The sequence below is a fragment of the Papio anubis genome, chromosome 1, assembly GCF_008728515.1.
Source record: "Papio anubis isolate 15944 chromosome 1, Panubis1.0, whole genome shotgun sequence".
NCBI classification, from domain to species: Eukaryota; Metazoa; Chordata; class Mammalia; order Primates; family Cercopithecidae; genus Papio; species Papio anubis.
Window position 1 is genome coordinate 126884826 of NC_044976.1, and position 15514 is coordinate 126900339.

Here is a 15514-nt window from a genome sequence, read left to right on the forward strand (position 1 = left end):
TCATTAAATCTTTCCTCTTAGACCTCCAGTCAGTTTCCTGAGCAGCCTCTTCTAGTCTTCTGCGTGGAGGCAGATGATCTGGCTCTTGGTGTCTGGGAGCCACAGGGGAAGAGGGTTGGGTTTGGGAAAGAGTCTCATCATGTAGTATACCTACCTGTATTGAATCCCCCTGCTTTCAGGATGGTGTCCCCATCAGCTGGGCCTGCTATCCTTCATCCAGAAACCCTCTGTTTTACTCTCTCTGGTGGATAAACCTCCAGTCTTGGGCCAGGATGTGGAAGGGGCAGTCACCCAGGTCTGTGGAGTTTGGAGAGTACCAGCCTGTTTCTTAAACAGACTTTCAAATAATCCTCATTCAGCATCCCCATTAACCTCACTTCCAGAGGTGGCTGAGATTAGTAATTCGTGAACTTTAGGAATCCTGCCTTCTAAATGTTTTGGGGCTTCCTCCAGGGCTGGCTTGAGAAGATTCTTCTCTCTCTCTCTCTGTTAAGTTTTTTCTGTTGTTAATTCGCTTTCCAGCTTCCAAAATGTGGATGCTTTTGCACTTCTCTCTTGTTCTCCCCATCCCTCGCTCGTCTAGGTTTATGTCTTTTTAAAAATTCCCTGGCCAGGCATGGTGGCTCACGCTGTAATCCCAGCACTTTGGGAGGCAGAGGCAGGCGGATCACTAGGTCAGGAGGTTGAGACCATCCTGGCCAACATGGTGAAACCCCGTCTCTACTAAAAATAAAAAATTAGCTGGGTGTGGTGGTGCATGCCTGTAGTCCCAGCTACTTGGGAGACTGAGGCATGAGAATTGCTTGAACCTAGGAGGCGGAGCTTGCAGTGAGCCAAGATCGTGCCACTGCACTCCAGCCTGGCAACACAGCGAGACTCCGTCTCAAAAAAAAAAACAAAAAAACCCCACAAATTCCCTTTGGCCCAGGTGCAGTGGCTAAAGCCTGTTATCCCAGCACTTTGGGAGGCCGAGGTGGGAGGATAACTTGAGGCCAGGAATTGGAGATCAGCTTGGGTAACATAGTGAGACCCCATCTCTACAAATAAAAAATTAGCTCGGGCCAGGCGTGATGGCTTATGCCAGTAATCCCAGAAGTTTGGGAGGCAGAGGTGGGTGGATCACTTGAGGTCAGGAGTTGGAGACCACCCTGGCCAACATGGTGAAACCCCGTCTCTACTAAAAATACAAATATTAGCTGGGTGTGGTGGTGGGCTCCTGTAATCCCAGCTACTCGGGAGGCTGAGGCAGGAAAATGGTGTGAACCTGGGAGGTGGGGCTTGCAGTGAACCGAGATTGCACCTCTGCACTCCAGCCTGGGAGACAGAGCGAGACTCCGTCTCAAAAAAATAAAATAAAATAAAATAAAATAAAATAAAAAAATTAGCCGGGTATGGTGGCACACACCTGTGGTTCTAGCTTCTCAGGAGGCTAAGATAGGAGGATGGCTTGAACCCAGGAGGTCAAGGCTGCAGTGAACCAAGATCATGCCACTGCACTCCAGCCTGGATGACAGTGAGACACTGTTTAAAAAAAAACAATTTTTTTTAGTGTAATTATCATTTGTTTTGTGTATTTGTTACATTGTGTGCATGACAGCCTTTGTTAAGGGTGTCTGAGGAGTATGAAGCTGACAGGGGCACTGGAAAAGAGCTTCTTCAACTGAGATCAAGGCTTGCTGGAGGGAACCACTGCAAAAGGGCCATCAGGCAGTTTTCAAGTTATGTGACAGAGGGCAAAGATGGCCATAGGGTGCTCTGAGTTTTGGGATGGTCACATGACACAATCCAGCACTTGAACCTGGGGTACGTGCTCCCTCATTGTGAGGCAGGACGTAGGCACATGACTGTGCATTTAGGCATATGTGTGACCAAGAAGAATGAGAGAAATAGAAAACACTGGAGAACACAAAGTATCAAGAACTTTTCATTAGGCAATCCCAAAGCACTCTGCTCTTTTCCTCTTCTTTGCCTCTGTATCCTCTGTGGTTCCAGTTCCAGCTGAACTTGTGACAATCCCAAATCGCTCCTTCCTCTTTTTCAGTTTCTCATCATCTTCAGACTTTCTGGAGATTGAAGAGACATTCAAACCAAATCTTTGAGCTGTTTCCTTCAGCTTATCCAGGTTAACCATAGGTTTGTTATCAGATGACAGACCTTTTGTTGGAACTGAAGAAATCCCAAACCTAGCTGCCCGAGCAGCTTTCTTACTGCCGAGTAAGAATTTGTTCAGCCCTCTTCTGCATTCTCTCAGTCTGTGGTATTTCAGATGTAATTTTCACCACTTTCTTCTCTACTGCCACATCAACAGTTTTTTCAGGGGGTTCTTTCTCTTTGACAGGGAGCTCAATGGGCTTTGTTTCTTCTTCCTCTGTTTCATCTCCCAGAACATCTTCTTCATTTGCCTCCTCTTCAGCGTGTTCTTCAAGATATGCCTGGAGTCTGTGGATAAGATCTTGCTTTATTCCCTTGGTCTCCAAACCACAAGCAAGACATTCTTGCTTTAGTTCAGCAAGCTTCAGCTTATGGAACTCCACTGTCTCGGTCGCCATCTTGTTACCCCTCAAAAAACAATTTTTTAATTAAAAAAAACCCTTTGGCTGGGCGCGGTGGCTCAAGCCTGTAATCCCAGCACTTTGGGAGGCCGAGATGGGCGGATCATGAGGTCAGGAGATCGAGACCATCCTGGCTAACACGGTGAAACCCCGTCTCTACTAAAAAAAAAAAAAAAAAATACAAAAAACTAGCTGGGCGAGGTGGCGGGCGCCTGTAGTCCCAGCTACTCGGGAGGCTGAGGCAGGAGAATGGCGTGAACCCGGGAGGCGGAGCTTGCAGTGAGCTAAGATCGCGCCACTGCACTCCAGCCTGGGCGACAGAGCGAGACTCTGTCTCAAAAAAAAAAAAAAACCAAAAAAAAAAAAAACCCTTTAACCTGTAATCCCAGCACTTTGAGAGGCCAAGGTAAGAGGTTCACTTGAGGCCAGGAGTTTGAGACCAGCCTTGGCAATATAGCAAGACCCTGTCTCTATTTGTAAAAATAAAAAACAACAAACAAAAAAAACCCCTTTGGGAGGACATGAGAGTAGGTGCACGTGCTCATTCTGGCATCAAAACGAGATGTAGATGTTATTACCTTATTTTGCAGATGAGAAAGTTGAAGGTCAGAGAGGTGAAATAGCTTATCTAAGGACACAGCTTATAGGTAACAGAGTTGGGGCTGGCCCTAAGACAGTGCTCTTGGAGAACAAGGATCCTGACTGAAGATCAGGACGCAGGTGTCCCAGAGTCACAGCATCCTCATATTAGCAGGGCCTTTAGAGAACAGTTGGTCCAACCCCCTCATTTTATGGGTGAGAAAAAGGAGGCTCGGAATGGAGAAGGGATTCTCCCAGAGTCATGCAGCAAGTTCGTGCAAAACCGTGATGAGAAATGCTCCGTGCTACACCAACCCTTTCTGTGACATTCATTCAGTTGTTGACTCAGCAAACATTTATTGAGCACCAACTGTGTGCCAGATCCTGTGCTATGCCAGGAAATGCAGACATGAGTAAAATTTGGTCCTTTTTTAAATTTCTTTTTTGAGACACAGTTTCACTCAGTTGCCCAGGCTGGAGTGCAGTGGCAAAATCTTGGGTCACTGCAACCTCCACCTCCCGTGTTCAAGTGATTCTCCTGCCTCAGCTTCCTGAGTAGCTGGGATTACAGGTGCCCGCCACCATGCTTGGCTAATTTTTGTATTTTTATTTATTTATTTATTTGAGTCTCTCTCCGTCGCCTAGGCTGGAGTGCAGTGGCACAATCTCGGCTCACTGAAACCTCTGCCTTCTGGGTTCAAGCAATTCTCCTGCTTCAGCCTTCTGAGTAGCTGTGATTACAGGCATGCCACCACCCCCAGCTATTTGTATTTTTAGTAGAGATGGAGTTTCACCATGTTGGCCAGGCTGGTCTCGAACTCCTGATCTCAGGGTGATTCGCCCGCCTAGATCTCCCAAAGTGCTGGGATTACAGGTATGAGCCACTATGTCCAGCCATAAAATTTGGTACTTGCCTGTAAGGAGCCTTCGTCCTGCTTCCTGCTGGCTGCCAGGCCTCCTTGCTGGAGGTGCAAAGGAGGAGAACAATAATAACAGTTAACATTGGTTGAGTGCTTGCTTCATGCCAAGCACTGTGTGAATTATTTTTCATGGATTAGTGCATTTCATTTTCCCAGTGAGCCTATGAGGCAGGTCTTGGTAATAGGCCCACTTCACAGCTGAGGAACCTCAGGCAAGCAGAGGCTGGGATGCACAACCAGGCAGCTCCAGAGTCGGAGCTTTAACCACCACCCTGAAATGAGGACTGCCATGAGGGAGGGGGCGAAGGAGAAGTGCACGCGTTGGTGGGAGGGTGAGCTGAGGGAAAGGGGCCAACCAACCTGATCTGCCTCCCTCCTCCTTTAGTGTTCGGTGGGCCCCTCCTCTGATAAGGCCTTGACCTTCATGAAGGACCATTTCCTGATGGATGAGCAGGTGGTGGGGACGCCCCTGCTGGTGAAATCTGGTGTGGAGTATACACGGCTTGCAGTGGAGACAGCCCAGGGCCTTGATGGGCGCAGCCATCTTGTCATGTACCTGGGAACCAGTGAGTAAAGAGTTCCGGGACATCCCCCAGAGGACTAGAGCAGAGGCTGCCCCCAGGTTGAGGAGGGAAACCCTTGAGTTCATTCATTTATTCATTCAACAGCTGTTTACTGGGCACCTGCTATGTGCCTGGCATTCTTCTAGGTTTTGGAAATACAGCAGAGGAGCAAAACAGTCCACTCCCTACCCTTCCTGAGCTTTGTGTGGTGGGGGAGGCAGACAGGGAGGTCTTTGGTGGCCTTATCAAGAGCTGTGTGTCTTAGGGGGGAAGCTATGTTAGAGGAATTTTGAAAGGTGAGTGGGTGGAGGGGAGCTGGAAACTGCATTGTAGAGATCACTCCTTCAGGAAACTCAGCTGTGAGGGGAGAGAGGAAGGAGATGGTGGCTGGAGCAGGGAGTGGGGCCCAGCTGGGGTTCTTGGTTTTGTTTTTCCCCCTCCTTGCCCCCAGGGTTCTTGTTTTATAGACAGGAAGGACTAAGCATCTAGTAGACAGGGGGATGGCAAAGAGATGGGTAGAAGAAGGGATACATGGCAGGTAAAGTTGTGGAGGGAGCAGGCGGCCAGAGTCCAGGACACATGTGGAGCTGAGCAGCTGTGGGTGGCGGAGAGACAGCACCTGAGCTGGGCTGGGAGTGAAGTTGTAGCAGCGTGGTGTGACTTGGTGGGTGTGCAGGCTCAGGGGGCAGAAGCCAAGGGAGCTCTTATTTGAAGGCTTTTGTGTTCTCTATGTAGGTGGAGGACACAAGGTCATGAGCTGGGAGTGAGGGGGCAGGAAAGGTGGGAAGTTTGAGGAGAGAGGGGTAGATTCAAATAGCCATTGTGGGCTGGGTGCAGTGGCTCATGCCTGTCATCCCAGCACTTTGGGAGGCCGAGGCAGGTGGATCACCTGAGGTCAGGAGTTCGAGACCAGCGTGGCTAACATGGTGAAACCCCGTCTCTACTAAAATACAAAAAAATTAGCCATGTGTAGTGGCACGCACCTGTAATCCCAGCTACTCGGGAGGTTGAGGCAGGAGAATCACTTGAACCCGGGAGGCAGAGGTTGCAGTAAACCAAGATTGTGCCACTGCCTTCCAGCCTGGGCGACAATAGTGAAACTCTGTCTAAAAAAAAAACAAAGAACAAAATAGCCATTGTGGAAAGGGGGAAAGGGAGTCAGCAGGGAATGCTGCAAGACTGCCCAGGCCGACTGCTCAGGCAGGGCCTGGCTGAGGATAACCTTGAGGGTCAGTGGAGGAAATCTGCCAAGCTCATTCATTCCTTCAGGCCATATTAGTAGGCACTGTATCAGCTGTGCATGTATTGAGTATACAGCAGAGAACAAAACAGTCAAAAATCTCAGTCTGTGGAGTGGGTGGAGACAGACAATAGCATCCTTAATAAGTAAATTACGTGGCACATCATGAGATTTGAGTCATGTAGAGGTGTGTGCAGGAGAATCAGGGATGCCAGGTAAGGAGGTTGCACCTGTTAAAAGGGTGGCCAGGTAGACCTCCCTGAGGTGCTTGATGAAAGTGAAGGAGGCAGGTGATGTGATTTTCTACAGAAGCACCCAGCCGCCCACTGTTTCATGCCTATGGAGAAATAGTTGGGTTTCTCCAGGGGTAAAGTTTTGTCAGGGAGTTGCAAAGGAAGGACAGGGGTCCAAGGGATTTTTAAGCCATTTACAAGAGACTGCCATCTCCATGGCAGAGAGGAAGGTGAACGGTCTGGTTGACCCGTGCCCAGTACACATCACCCTCAGAAGGCGCTTTCTTACAGCTGGGGAGGCCCACTGAAGTTGGGAAGGGATCTGTGGATGAGGTGAGATGACTTCTGCTCTCTCTGTCTCCCCATAGCCACAGGGTCGCTCCACAAGGCTGTGGTGAGTGGGGACAGCGGTGCTCATCTGGTGGAAGAGATTCAGCTGTTCCCTGACCCCGAACCTGTTCGTAACCTGCAGCTGGCCCCCACCCAGGTGGGAAGGGACCTGACTATCAGATGGCCTTCCAGTGGGGCTGGCCCTGGGGGCCTGTTGGGCTGGCTCCCTGGGCCTGCACCGGCGTGCTGGGACTTTACTAGATGTGGCTGGGGCTCCCTGACAATCTCCATCTCTCCTCCAGGGTGCAGTGTTTGTAGGCTTCTCAGGAGGTGTCTGGAGGGTGCCCCGAGCCAACTGTAGCGTCTATGAGAGCTGTGTGGACTGTGTCCTTGCCCGGGATCCCCACTGTGCCTGGGACCCTGAGTCTCGAACCTGTTGCTTCCTGTCTGCCCCCACCCTGTGAGTGCCAGTCCTGGATGGTGGCCTGGATAGCCAGCCAGGACCCTTCTCAGCCAGCTTCTGCTACTGTTCTTCCTCTGTCCAGGGGCTACTGACACATTCACTCCAAGAGTCCTCCCATCCTGCAGTGGGTTTCTCCAGGGATGGAGGTTCCGGGCAGTTTTGAAGCTGCTCTAACCATCCCGGGTTCCTCTCCTCTCTGTTCCTAGTCTCCCCTGGCCTACCTTCTTCCCTACTGCACTTCCTGCCTTCCTCCTTCCTCTTCCCACTTTTAGCTCTTTCGAGGGATAATTTTTGCTTTCTCTGCTCTCTTAGGAACTCCTGGAAGCAGGACATGGAGCGGGGGAACCCAGAGTGGGCATGTGCCAGTGGCCCCATGAGCAGGAGCCTTCGGCCTCAGAGCCGCCCGCAAATCAGTAAGTGCAGGACCTCTCACCAGGGGAGGTGCAAAGGCTCTGGAAGACTTTTGGGCAGGGGTGGGCATTCCTGCTCCAATTTCCTCCCCCAGCACCTGCCTGCCTTGAGATCTGAACACCCGAGTTGCGATGGATTTGGGTCCTGGCTATAGGGAAGAGGGACAGGAATTCTGAGCGGGAGGCCGAGCTGGGATTCAGGATTGAGGTTGCAGTTGATTTTGGTGTCAGAGTTGGAGTAAAGTGGACTGGGGCTTAGTTTGGGGTCCAGACTGGAAATTAAGGAGGAGTGAAATTTGATTTTGGAAGTTGAAATAGAAGTTGGAGATAAGAGTTAGGGTTCAGGCTGGCCGGGCGCGGTGGCTCACGCCTGTAATCCCAGCGCTTTGGGAGGCTGAGGCGGTACTCTCTTCTACCATTGTTTGAGCTCATGAGTTTGAGACCAGCCTGGCAACATGGTAAAACCCCATCTCTACAAAAATTAACCAGACGTGGAGAGACATACCTGTAGTCCCAGCTACTTGGGAGGCTGGGGTGGAAGGATGGCTTGAGCCCAGGAGGCAGAGGTTGCAGTGAGCTGAGATTGCGCCACTGCACCCCAACCTGGGCAATAGAGCCAGACCCTGCCTCAGAAAAATAAAAGGGCTGGGGTCCAAAGATAGGTTAGAGACTCCCTCCTGTCTCCGTCCTTCACCCCTCCCTTAACCTTTTGCTCCTTTTCTTCTATAGTTAAAGAAGTTCTGGCTGTCCCCAACTCCTTCCTGGAGCTCCCGTGCCCCCACCTGTCAGCCTTGGCCTCTTACTACTGGAGTCATGGCCCAGCAGCAGTCCCAGAAGCCTCTTCCACTGTCTACAATGGCTCCCTCTTGCTGATAGTGCAGGATGGAGTTGGAGGTCTCTACCAGTGCTGGGCAACTGAGAATGGCTTTTCATACCCCGTGGTCTCCTACTGGGTGGACAGCCAGGACCAGTCCCTGGCCCTGGATCCTGAACTGGCAGGCATCCCCCGGGAGCACGTGGAGGTCCCGTTGACCAGGGTCAGTGGTGGGACCGCCCTGGCTGCCCAGCGGTCCTACTGGCCCCACTTTGTCACTGTCACTGTCCTCCTTGCCTTAGTGCTTTCAGGAGCCCTCATCATCCTCCTGGCCTCCCCACTGGGAGCACTCCGGGCTCGGGGCAAGGTTCAGGGCTGCGAGACCCTGCCCCCTGGGGAGAAGGCCCCATTGAGCAGAGAGCAACACCTCCAGTCCCCCAAGGAATGCAGGACCTCTGCCAGTGATGTGGACGCTGACAACTGCCTAGGCACTGAGGTGGCTTAAACTCTAGGCACAGGCTGGGGCTGCAGGGCAGGCACCTGGCCATGCTGGCTGGGTGGCCCCAGCACAGCCTTGACTAGGATGAGAGCAGCACAAAAGACCACCTTTCTCCCCTGAGAGGAGCTTCTGCTACTCTGCATCACCGATGGCACTCAGCAGGGTGATGCGAAGCAGTCTGCCTCCCCTATGGGACTCCCTTCTACCAAGCACACGAGCTCTCTAACAGGGTGGGGGCTACCCCCAGACCTGCTCCTGCGCTGATATTGAAGAACCTGGAGAGGATCCTTCAGTTCTGGCCATTCCAGGGACCCTCCAGAAACACAGTGTTCCAAGAGACCCTAAAAAACCTGCCTGTCCCAGGACACTATGGTAATGGACACCAAACATCTAAACAACCATATGCTAACATGCCGCTCCTGGAAACTCCACTCTGAAGTTGCCACTTTGTACACCAACACTCCCCTCTCCCAGGGTCGTGCAGGGATCTGCTCCCTCCTGCTTCCCTTACCAGACATGCACCACTGACTCCCAGGAAGTCTTTCCTGAAGTCTGACCACCTTCCTTCTTGCTTCAGTTGGGGCAGACTGTGATCCCTTCTGCCCTGGGAGAATGGTAGGGGTAATCTGAGCCTTGTTCACTCCTTTACCCTAGCTAACCCCTTGACCTCTCCCCCTCCCTTTTCTTTTGTTTTGGGATTCAGAAAACTGCTTGTCAGAGACTGTTTATTTTTTATTAAAAAGACAAAGCTTATGTATGATGGGCGATGTGTTTGTTGGAGCAGAGGGCTCTGGCAGAGAATTGCTGGGATGTCAAGGGAGCAAGCAGTCCAAGCACATCAGTTGGGAGGAGGCCTAGGTTTGTGGGGTGATTGTTCTCTCCGACTTCAGACTACCTCCTCTGCCCTGCCAGCTCCGCACCCAGAACCAGCCCACAGCTCTTTCCTCCACTCTGAGCATTGCTGGAGGGTGCCGCAAACTTTGCCTTTTGGGCCAACCACAGGTTGATGTTGACCAGGCTCAGCTTGTATCCGTCTGCTAGACAGGCGATACCTCATCCATCACTAACTCCCCTGTTGCGGCCCCCACAGTTGCTGTCCACAGCTCTCCCACAGTTCTCGTGACTCCAACTCAGCCCTGCTTCCCCACTGCAGCAGTTGGCTTCAACTGTTGGTAGATGAATTTATAGAAAGGCTGTGCATCCACCCCCATCCTGGCCACATCCTTCTCAATATCTGATAATGCTCCATACACCTCCACACCACCTTCCTCCTCTCCCCTCTGTCACAAAGGCACAGGTCCCTCTTCCACCAAGGCTAACCAGCACATCTCTCAGCCCATCACTGCTAGGGATCTGTTCTCTAACCATCCGACCTCCAGCATCCCCACTCGCTTTACCCACTTCCTCATCTTTCATCTCTCCTCTCCCACCTACAGGTGTGTTCAGGCGTTCTCTACATTAAAAAAACAACAAAACACAAATCTTTCCCCAAACTCTATCCATTCACGTCACCCCCACTCAGTCTTTCTTTCCTAGTACCACCAAACATGGGAGCAGTTCCATTCTGGCTGCCCCCACCTCCCTCCAGTGTCACCTGAGCTCTCTCCAATCCCCTGAGGTCTGGCTGCTTTCCCCACCTTTCTGCTAAATGGCTCTCTCAAAGACTACCCATAAACCCATAATGCCAAATTTGACATCGGTGTCTGTGTACCCCTCACACATTGACCACCCCATTCTCACAATTTTCTTCTATTGTGGGTTCTTAAATTTTTTAAAAATTTAAATCGTGATAAAAAAAAAAAAAAGCATGCAACGTACCTGCTTAGCCAAAAAAAAAAAAAAAGGCCAGGCACAGTGGATCAAGCCTGTAATCCCAGCATTTTGGGAGGCCGAGGCAGGTGGATCACCCGAGGTCAGGAGTTCAAGACCAGCCTGGCCAACATAGCGAGACCCGGTTTCTACTAAAAGTACAAAAAATTAGCCAGGCGTGGTGGCAGGTACCTGTAGTCCCAGCTACTCTGGAGGCTAAGGTAAGAGAATCACTTGAAGCCGGGAGGCGGAGCCTGCAGTGAGCCAAGATTGCGCCACTGTGTGTGTGTGTGTGTGTGTGTGTGTGTGTGTGTATTTTTTTTTTTTTTTTTGAGACAGAGTCTCGCTCTGTCGCCCAGGCTGGAGTGCAGTGGCACAATCTCAGCTCCCTGCAGCCTCTGCCTCCTGGGTTCAAGCAATTATCCTGCCTCAGCCTCCTGAGTAGCTGGAACTACAGGCACCTGCCACCACACCCAGCTAATTTTTGTATTTTTAGTAGAAACATGCTTTCGCCATATTGGCCAGGTGGGTCTGGAACTCCTGGACTCAGCTGATCCGCCTGCCTCGGCCTCCCAAAGTGCTGAGATTACAGGTGTGAGCCACCGCACCCAGTCTAACAAGTATATATATATTTATTTATTTATTTATTTTTTTTTGTGATGAGTTCATTGTTGCTTCAGGTTGAGGCAGTGGCGCCGACCTCAGCTCACTGCAGCCTCAGCTTCTTCCGGTTCTATTCTGCCTCACCCTGAGTAGCTGGGACTACAGGCGCTACTCGCTAATTTTTTGTATTTTAGTAGAGACGGGTTTCACCGTATCTCATCTCCTGACCTTGTGATCCCACAGCCTCCCAAAGTGCTAGATTATGCTGGAGCCATCAAGGCCTCGCCTATATTTATTTTTTAAATGAGAGACGGAGTCTCACTGTCACCTGAGGCAATGGCTTAACTTAGCTCACTGCAGCCTCATACTCCTGGGCTTAAAGGATTCTCCTGCCTCAGCTTCCTGAGTAGCTAGGACTACAGGCACATGCCACCACACCCGGCTTTTTTTTTTTTTTTTTTTAGAGATGAGGTCTCGTTATACCCAGGCTGTCCCGAACTCCTGGCTTCAAGCAACACCCCTCCCTCAGCCTCCCCAAATGCTGGGATTACAGGCATGAGCCACCATGCCCACGCCCCACCCCTCTTAGCCATCTCTACCTGTATATATATACATATATATATGTATATAAGCCACATATGGTAGGTAGCCCATGCCCATAATCCCAGCTACTCAGGAGGCTGAGGTGGGAGGATTGTTTCAGCACAGGAATTTGAGGCTGCAGTGAACTATGATCATGCCACTGCAATCCAGCTGGGGCAACAGAGTAATCCCCTGTCTCTAATAATAATAATAATATGTAAAATAAAATATATGTACTATTCATTAAGTGGAAGTGGATCATCACAAATGTTGGCTGAGTAGGCTGAGGAGGAGGAGAAAGAGGAGGGGGTTGGTCCTGCTGTCTCAGGGCAGAGGCGGTAGAAAATCTGCTTAAGCCGGGTGCAGTGGCTCACGCCTGTAATCCTAACACTTTGGGAGGCTGAGGCAGGAGGATCACCTGACGTCAGGAGTTCAAGACCAGCCTGGCCAACATGGTGAAACCCCGTCTCTACTAAAAATACAAAATTTAGCCAGGTGTGGTAGCATATGCCTATAATCCCAGCTACTTGGGAGGCTGAGGCAGTAGAATTGCTTAAACCTGGGAGGCGGAGGTTGCAGGGAGCCAAGATCACACCACTGCACTCCAGTCTGGGACAGAGCAAGACTCTGTCTCAAAAACAAAAATAAATATGCTTAAAAGTGGACTTATGTAATTAAAATTAATGTTGGTCAAGGTTCAACTGTATAAATAAGTAAGCTAGGTAGGGTACATTAGATGGTGATGTACTGTAGGGAAAAAATGGATCTGGGGAAAGCAGTTTGGGAGTGGGAAGGGTGTCTACAATTTTTTTTTTTTTTTTTTTTTTTGAGACAGGGTCTCACTCTGTTGCCTAGGCTGGAGTGCAGTGGCTCGACTGTAGCTCACTGCACCCTCAAGCTCTTGGGCTCAAATGAGCTTCCTGCTTAGCCTCCTGAGTGGGTGGGACTATAGGCATGTGCTACCATGTCTGGCTAATTTTTTATTTTTTTATAGAGATAGGATCTTATTATGTTTCCCAGACTGTTCTTGAACTCCTGGACTTAAGCAATCCTCACTCCTTGGCCTCCCAAAGTGCTGGGATTACAGGCATGAGCCACATTGCCTTTTTTTTTTTTTTTTGAGATGGAGTCCCACTCTGTCACCCAGGCTGGAGTGCTGCAGTGGCGTGACCTCGGCTCCCTGCAACCTCTGCCTCCAGGTTCAAGTGATTCTCCTGGCTCAGTGTCCTGAATAGCTGGGATTACAGGCACCTGCCCCTGTTGAAGGGCCCCCATAGGTTGCAAATTAGTAATGATAACCCGTAAGTCATGCAAAAGTCTCCATTTGCCAGACCTTTTGGGAAGAGCCAATGTTAGGGGTAGGGGAGGTATAACAGTGGCCATTACTAGAAAAGGGTTTGTTGTTTACATAATTCATCAAATTCTGCCCTCCAGAGGAGGTATTAACTGGTGTTTAAAGTTGTTTTTGCTAGCATTGACCAGTCCCATGGAGTCATACCGAAGTTGTCTGCTATGGCCTCAATTAATCCTTTTGTAAATGGGCTAGCAGCTCTGTTTTCTCTAATGCTTTTTCTTATCTCTTTATAAGCACCAAAATAAATGGGTTAATGTAACTGATTGCCTTGTCAATCTTGCATTACCAGGCAGGCTAAGAGCTCCCCTTCTAATGCCACTTGCCTAAGATAGGGTCCCATAGCTGTAACATATCCCTTGTCTTTTTTCCAATTTATTGGAGGAGAGGGCTCAGGTATTTTTGCCTGGTGATAGCAGGGCTGAGGGAGAGGAAGGCGGTTAGGAAGGTGGCGGTTTCTTCTCCCTTCCCTTTTTAGACTCTTCTGTGTAGAGCGGGGCCAAAGCAGCCCTAACGCCCATAACATTAGAGATGTTACTTGGACCCGTTACCCTTGTGCATAATGTTAAGATTTCTTCCCACTTGTTCCCAGAGCTCTACATCTAGTGTGCCTTCTTCTGGGAATCATGGGTTATGGGAAACAACAGTTTGCATTAGGTCCCTTAATTAAGCCTGCGAAACCGAGGCTCCGCTAGCTTTAAGCAGCCTTTTCAATACTTTTTTTTTTTTTTTTTTTTTTTGAGACGGAGTCTCACTCTCACCCAGGCTGGAGTGCAGTGGTGCTGCATCTCGGCTCACTGCAAGCCCGGGCCTCCGGTTCCCTATCTCCTGCCTCAGCCTCCCAGCTGGGACTACAGGCATGCTCACCACCACGCCTCTGGCTAATTTTTGTATTTTAGTAGAGACGGGTTTCACTCCTAGTTAGCCAGGATGGCTTCGATCTCCTGACCTCATGATCTGCCCACCTTGGCCTCCCAAAGTGCTGGGATTACAGGCGGAAGCCACCGCGCCAGGCCATGTTTCAACACTTTTATATACTGCTGCTCTTGAGCTGATACAACTGTTGTCCATGATGAAACCCTAGTGTGAACAATTCCCTCGAATTTGGAAATCCTGAGCAGGCACCAATGACTTACTGACTTACTGACTGCACAGTCTCTTCACCTTTGTTTTTGAGGGTTCCACTGCGATCCATTGCAGCATTCCTCACATGGGGCACCACCTGCCAAATCTGTCCCACAGACTCTGGCCAGAGCAATGAATGAAAGGAGTACTCAGACATAGGTGTCCAGTGAAAGAGCCAGCTAGGGAACTACCAGCACTAGGGGCTGAAGAGAGTTCGCAGCCCCGCTAAGCCGGTGATGTTCACATTTATTTAGTACAGATTTAATGACAAAGGCTTGGAGCAAACACAATTTGTGGGTAATAAACATTGTCAACCCCCCAAGTAGAGACCAGTCCTGTGTGCAAATGATCAAAGGTTGGTTTCTGGAGGCAAGAGTAAACAAATTTATCTAGATAAGTTCCTTTACATTCCCTTGTTATCTGCCCTTTGCTCTTAGGCTCCGGATGAGAGAATTGGCTGCCTTCAGCCAAATTTTCTTTCAAAGCTTTTGCAAAACCTCCTGGCCTTCCAAGAAGGTTTGTGTCTTTCCCTGTAATTTCTCCCACCACACTGACCGCTCTCCTACAATATACAAAATTTATAATATATAAAAATATAATATGTAAACTATGTATATATAGAATATATATATATTCTATATACAGAGCTTTTTTTTTTTTTTTTGAGACAGAGTCTCGCTGTGTCACCCAGGCTGGAGTGCAGTGGCCGGATCTCGGCTCACTGCAAGCTCCGCCTCCCGGGTTTACGCCATTCTCCTGCCTCAGCCTCCGAGTAGCTGGGACTACAGGCGCCCGCCACCACGCCCGGCTAGTTTTTTGTATTTTTAGTAGAGACGGGGTTTCACCATGTTAGCCAGGATGGTCTCGATTTCCTGACCTCGTGATCCACCCGCCTCGGCCTCCCAAAGTGCTGGGATTACAGGGTCTGAGCTCTACCGCGCCCGGCTGGAGTGCAGTGGCGCGACTTGGCTCACTGCAACCTTCGCCTCCCGGGTTCATGCCATTCTCATGCCTCAGCCTCCTGAATAGCTGGGACTATAGGCACCCACCACCACGCCTGGCTAATTTCTGTTTTTGTTTTGTTTTTGAGACGGAGTCTCGCTCTGTTGCCCGGGCTGGAGTGCAGTGGCGCAATCTCGGCTCACTGCAAGCTCCGCCTCCCGGGTTCCCGCCATTCTCCTGCCTCAGCCTCCCGAGTAGCTGGGACTACAGGTGCCTGCCACCTCGCCCGGCTCATTTTTTTGTATTTTTTTTAGTAGAGACGGGGTTTCACCGTGTTAGCCAGGATGGTCTCGATCTCCTGACCTCGTGATCCACCCGTCTCGGCCTCCCAAAGTGGTGGGATTACAGGCTTGAGCCACCGCGCCCGGCTAATTTCTGTATTTTTAGTAGAGACGAGGTTTCACTATGTTGGTCAGGCTGGTCTCAAACTCCTAAACTC

The 15514-nt window shown here is 50.2% G+C and overlaps 1 protein-coding gene and 1 pseudogene across 13 annotated transcripts in view; one reads left to right on the forward strand and one right to left on the reverse strand.

The window, feature by feature from the left end:
• The window catches only part of SEMA4A (semaphorin 4A), a 33560-nt gene extending 24197 nt beyond the window's left edge, over positions 1-9363 (forward strand). For all 12 annotated transcript variants that reach the window (XM_009183345.4, XM_009183366.4, XM_031653702.1 and 9 more), the window contains 5 exons: positions 4437-4617; positions 6456-6574; positions 6720-6877; positions 7193-7293; positions 8020-9363. In XM_009183345.4, coding sequence (XP_009181609.2) covers positions 4437-4617; positions 6456-6574; positions 6720-6877; positions 7193-7293; positions 8020-8609 — 1149 coding nt within the window. In that variant the 3' untranslated portion in view covers positions 8610-9363. The remainder of the gene's footprint in view (positions 1-4436; positions 4618-6455; positions 6575-6719; positions 6878-7192; positions 7294-8019) is intronic.
• On the reverse strand, positions 1843-2652 carry LOC100999018 (annotated as a pseudogene). The gene has a single exon (XR_001894448.3). The product of XR_001894448.3 is annotated as an SAP domain-containing ribonucleoprotein pseudogene (transcript).
• Positions 9364-15514: the final 6151 nt, after the last annotated feature.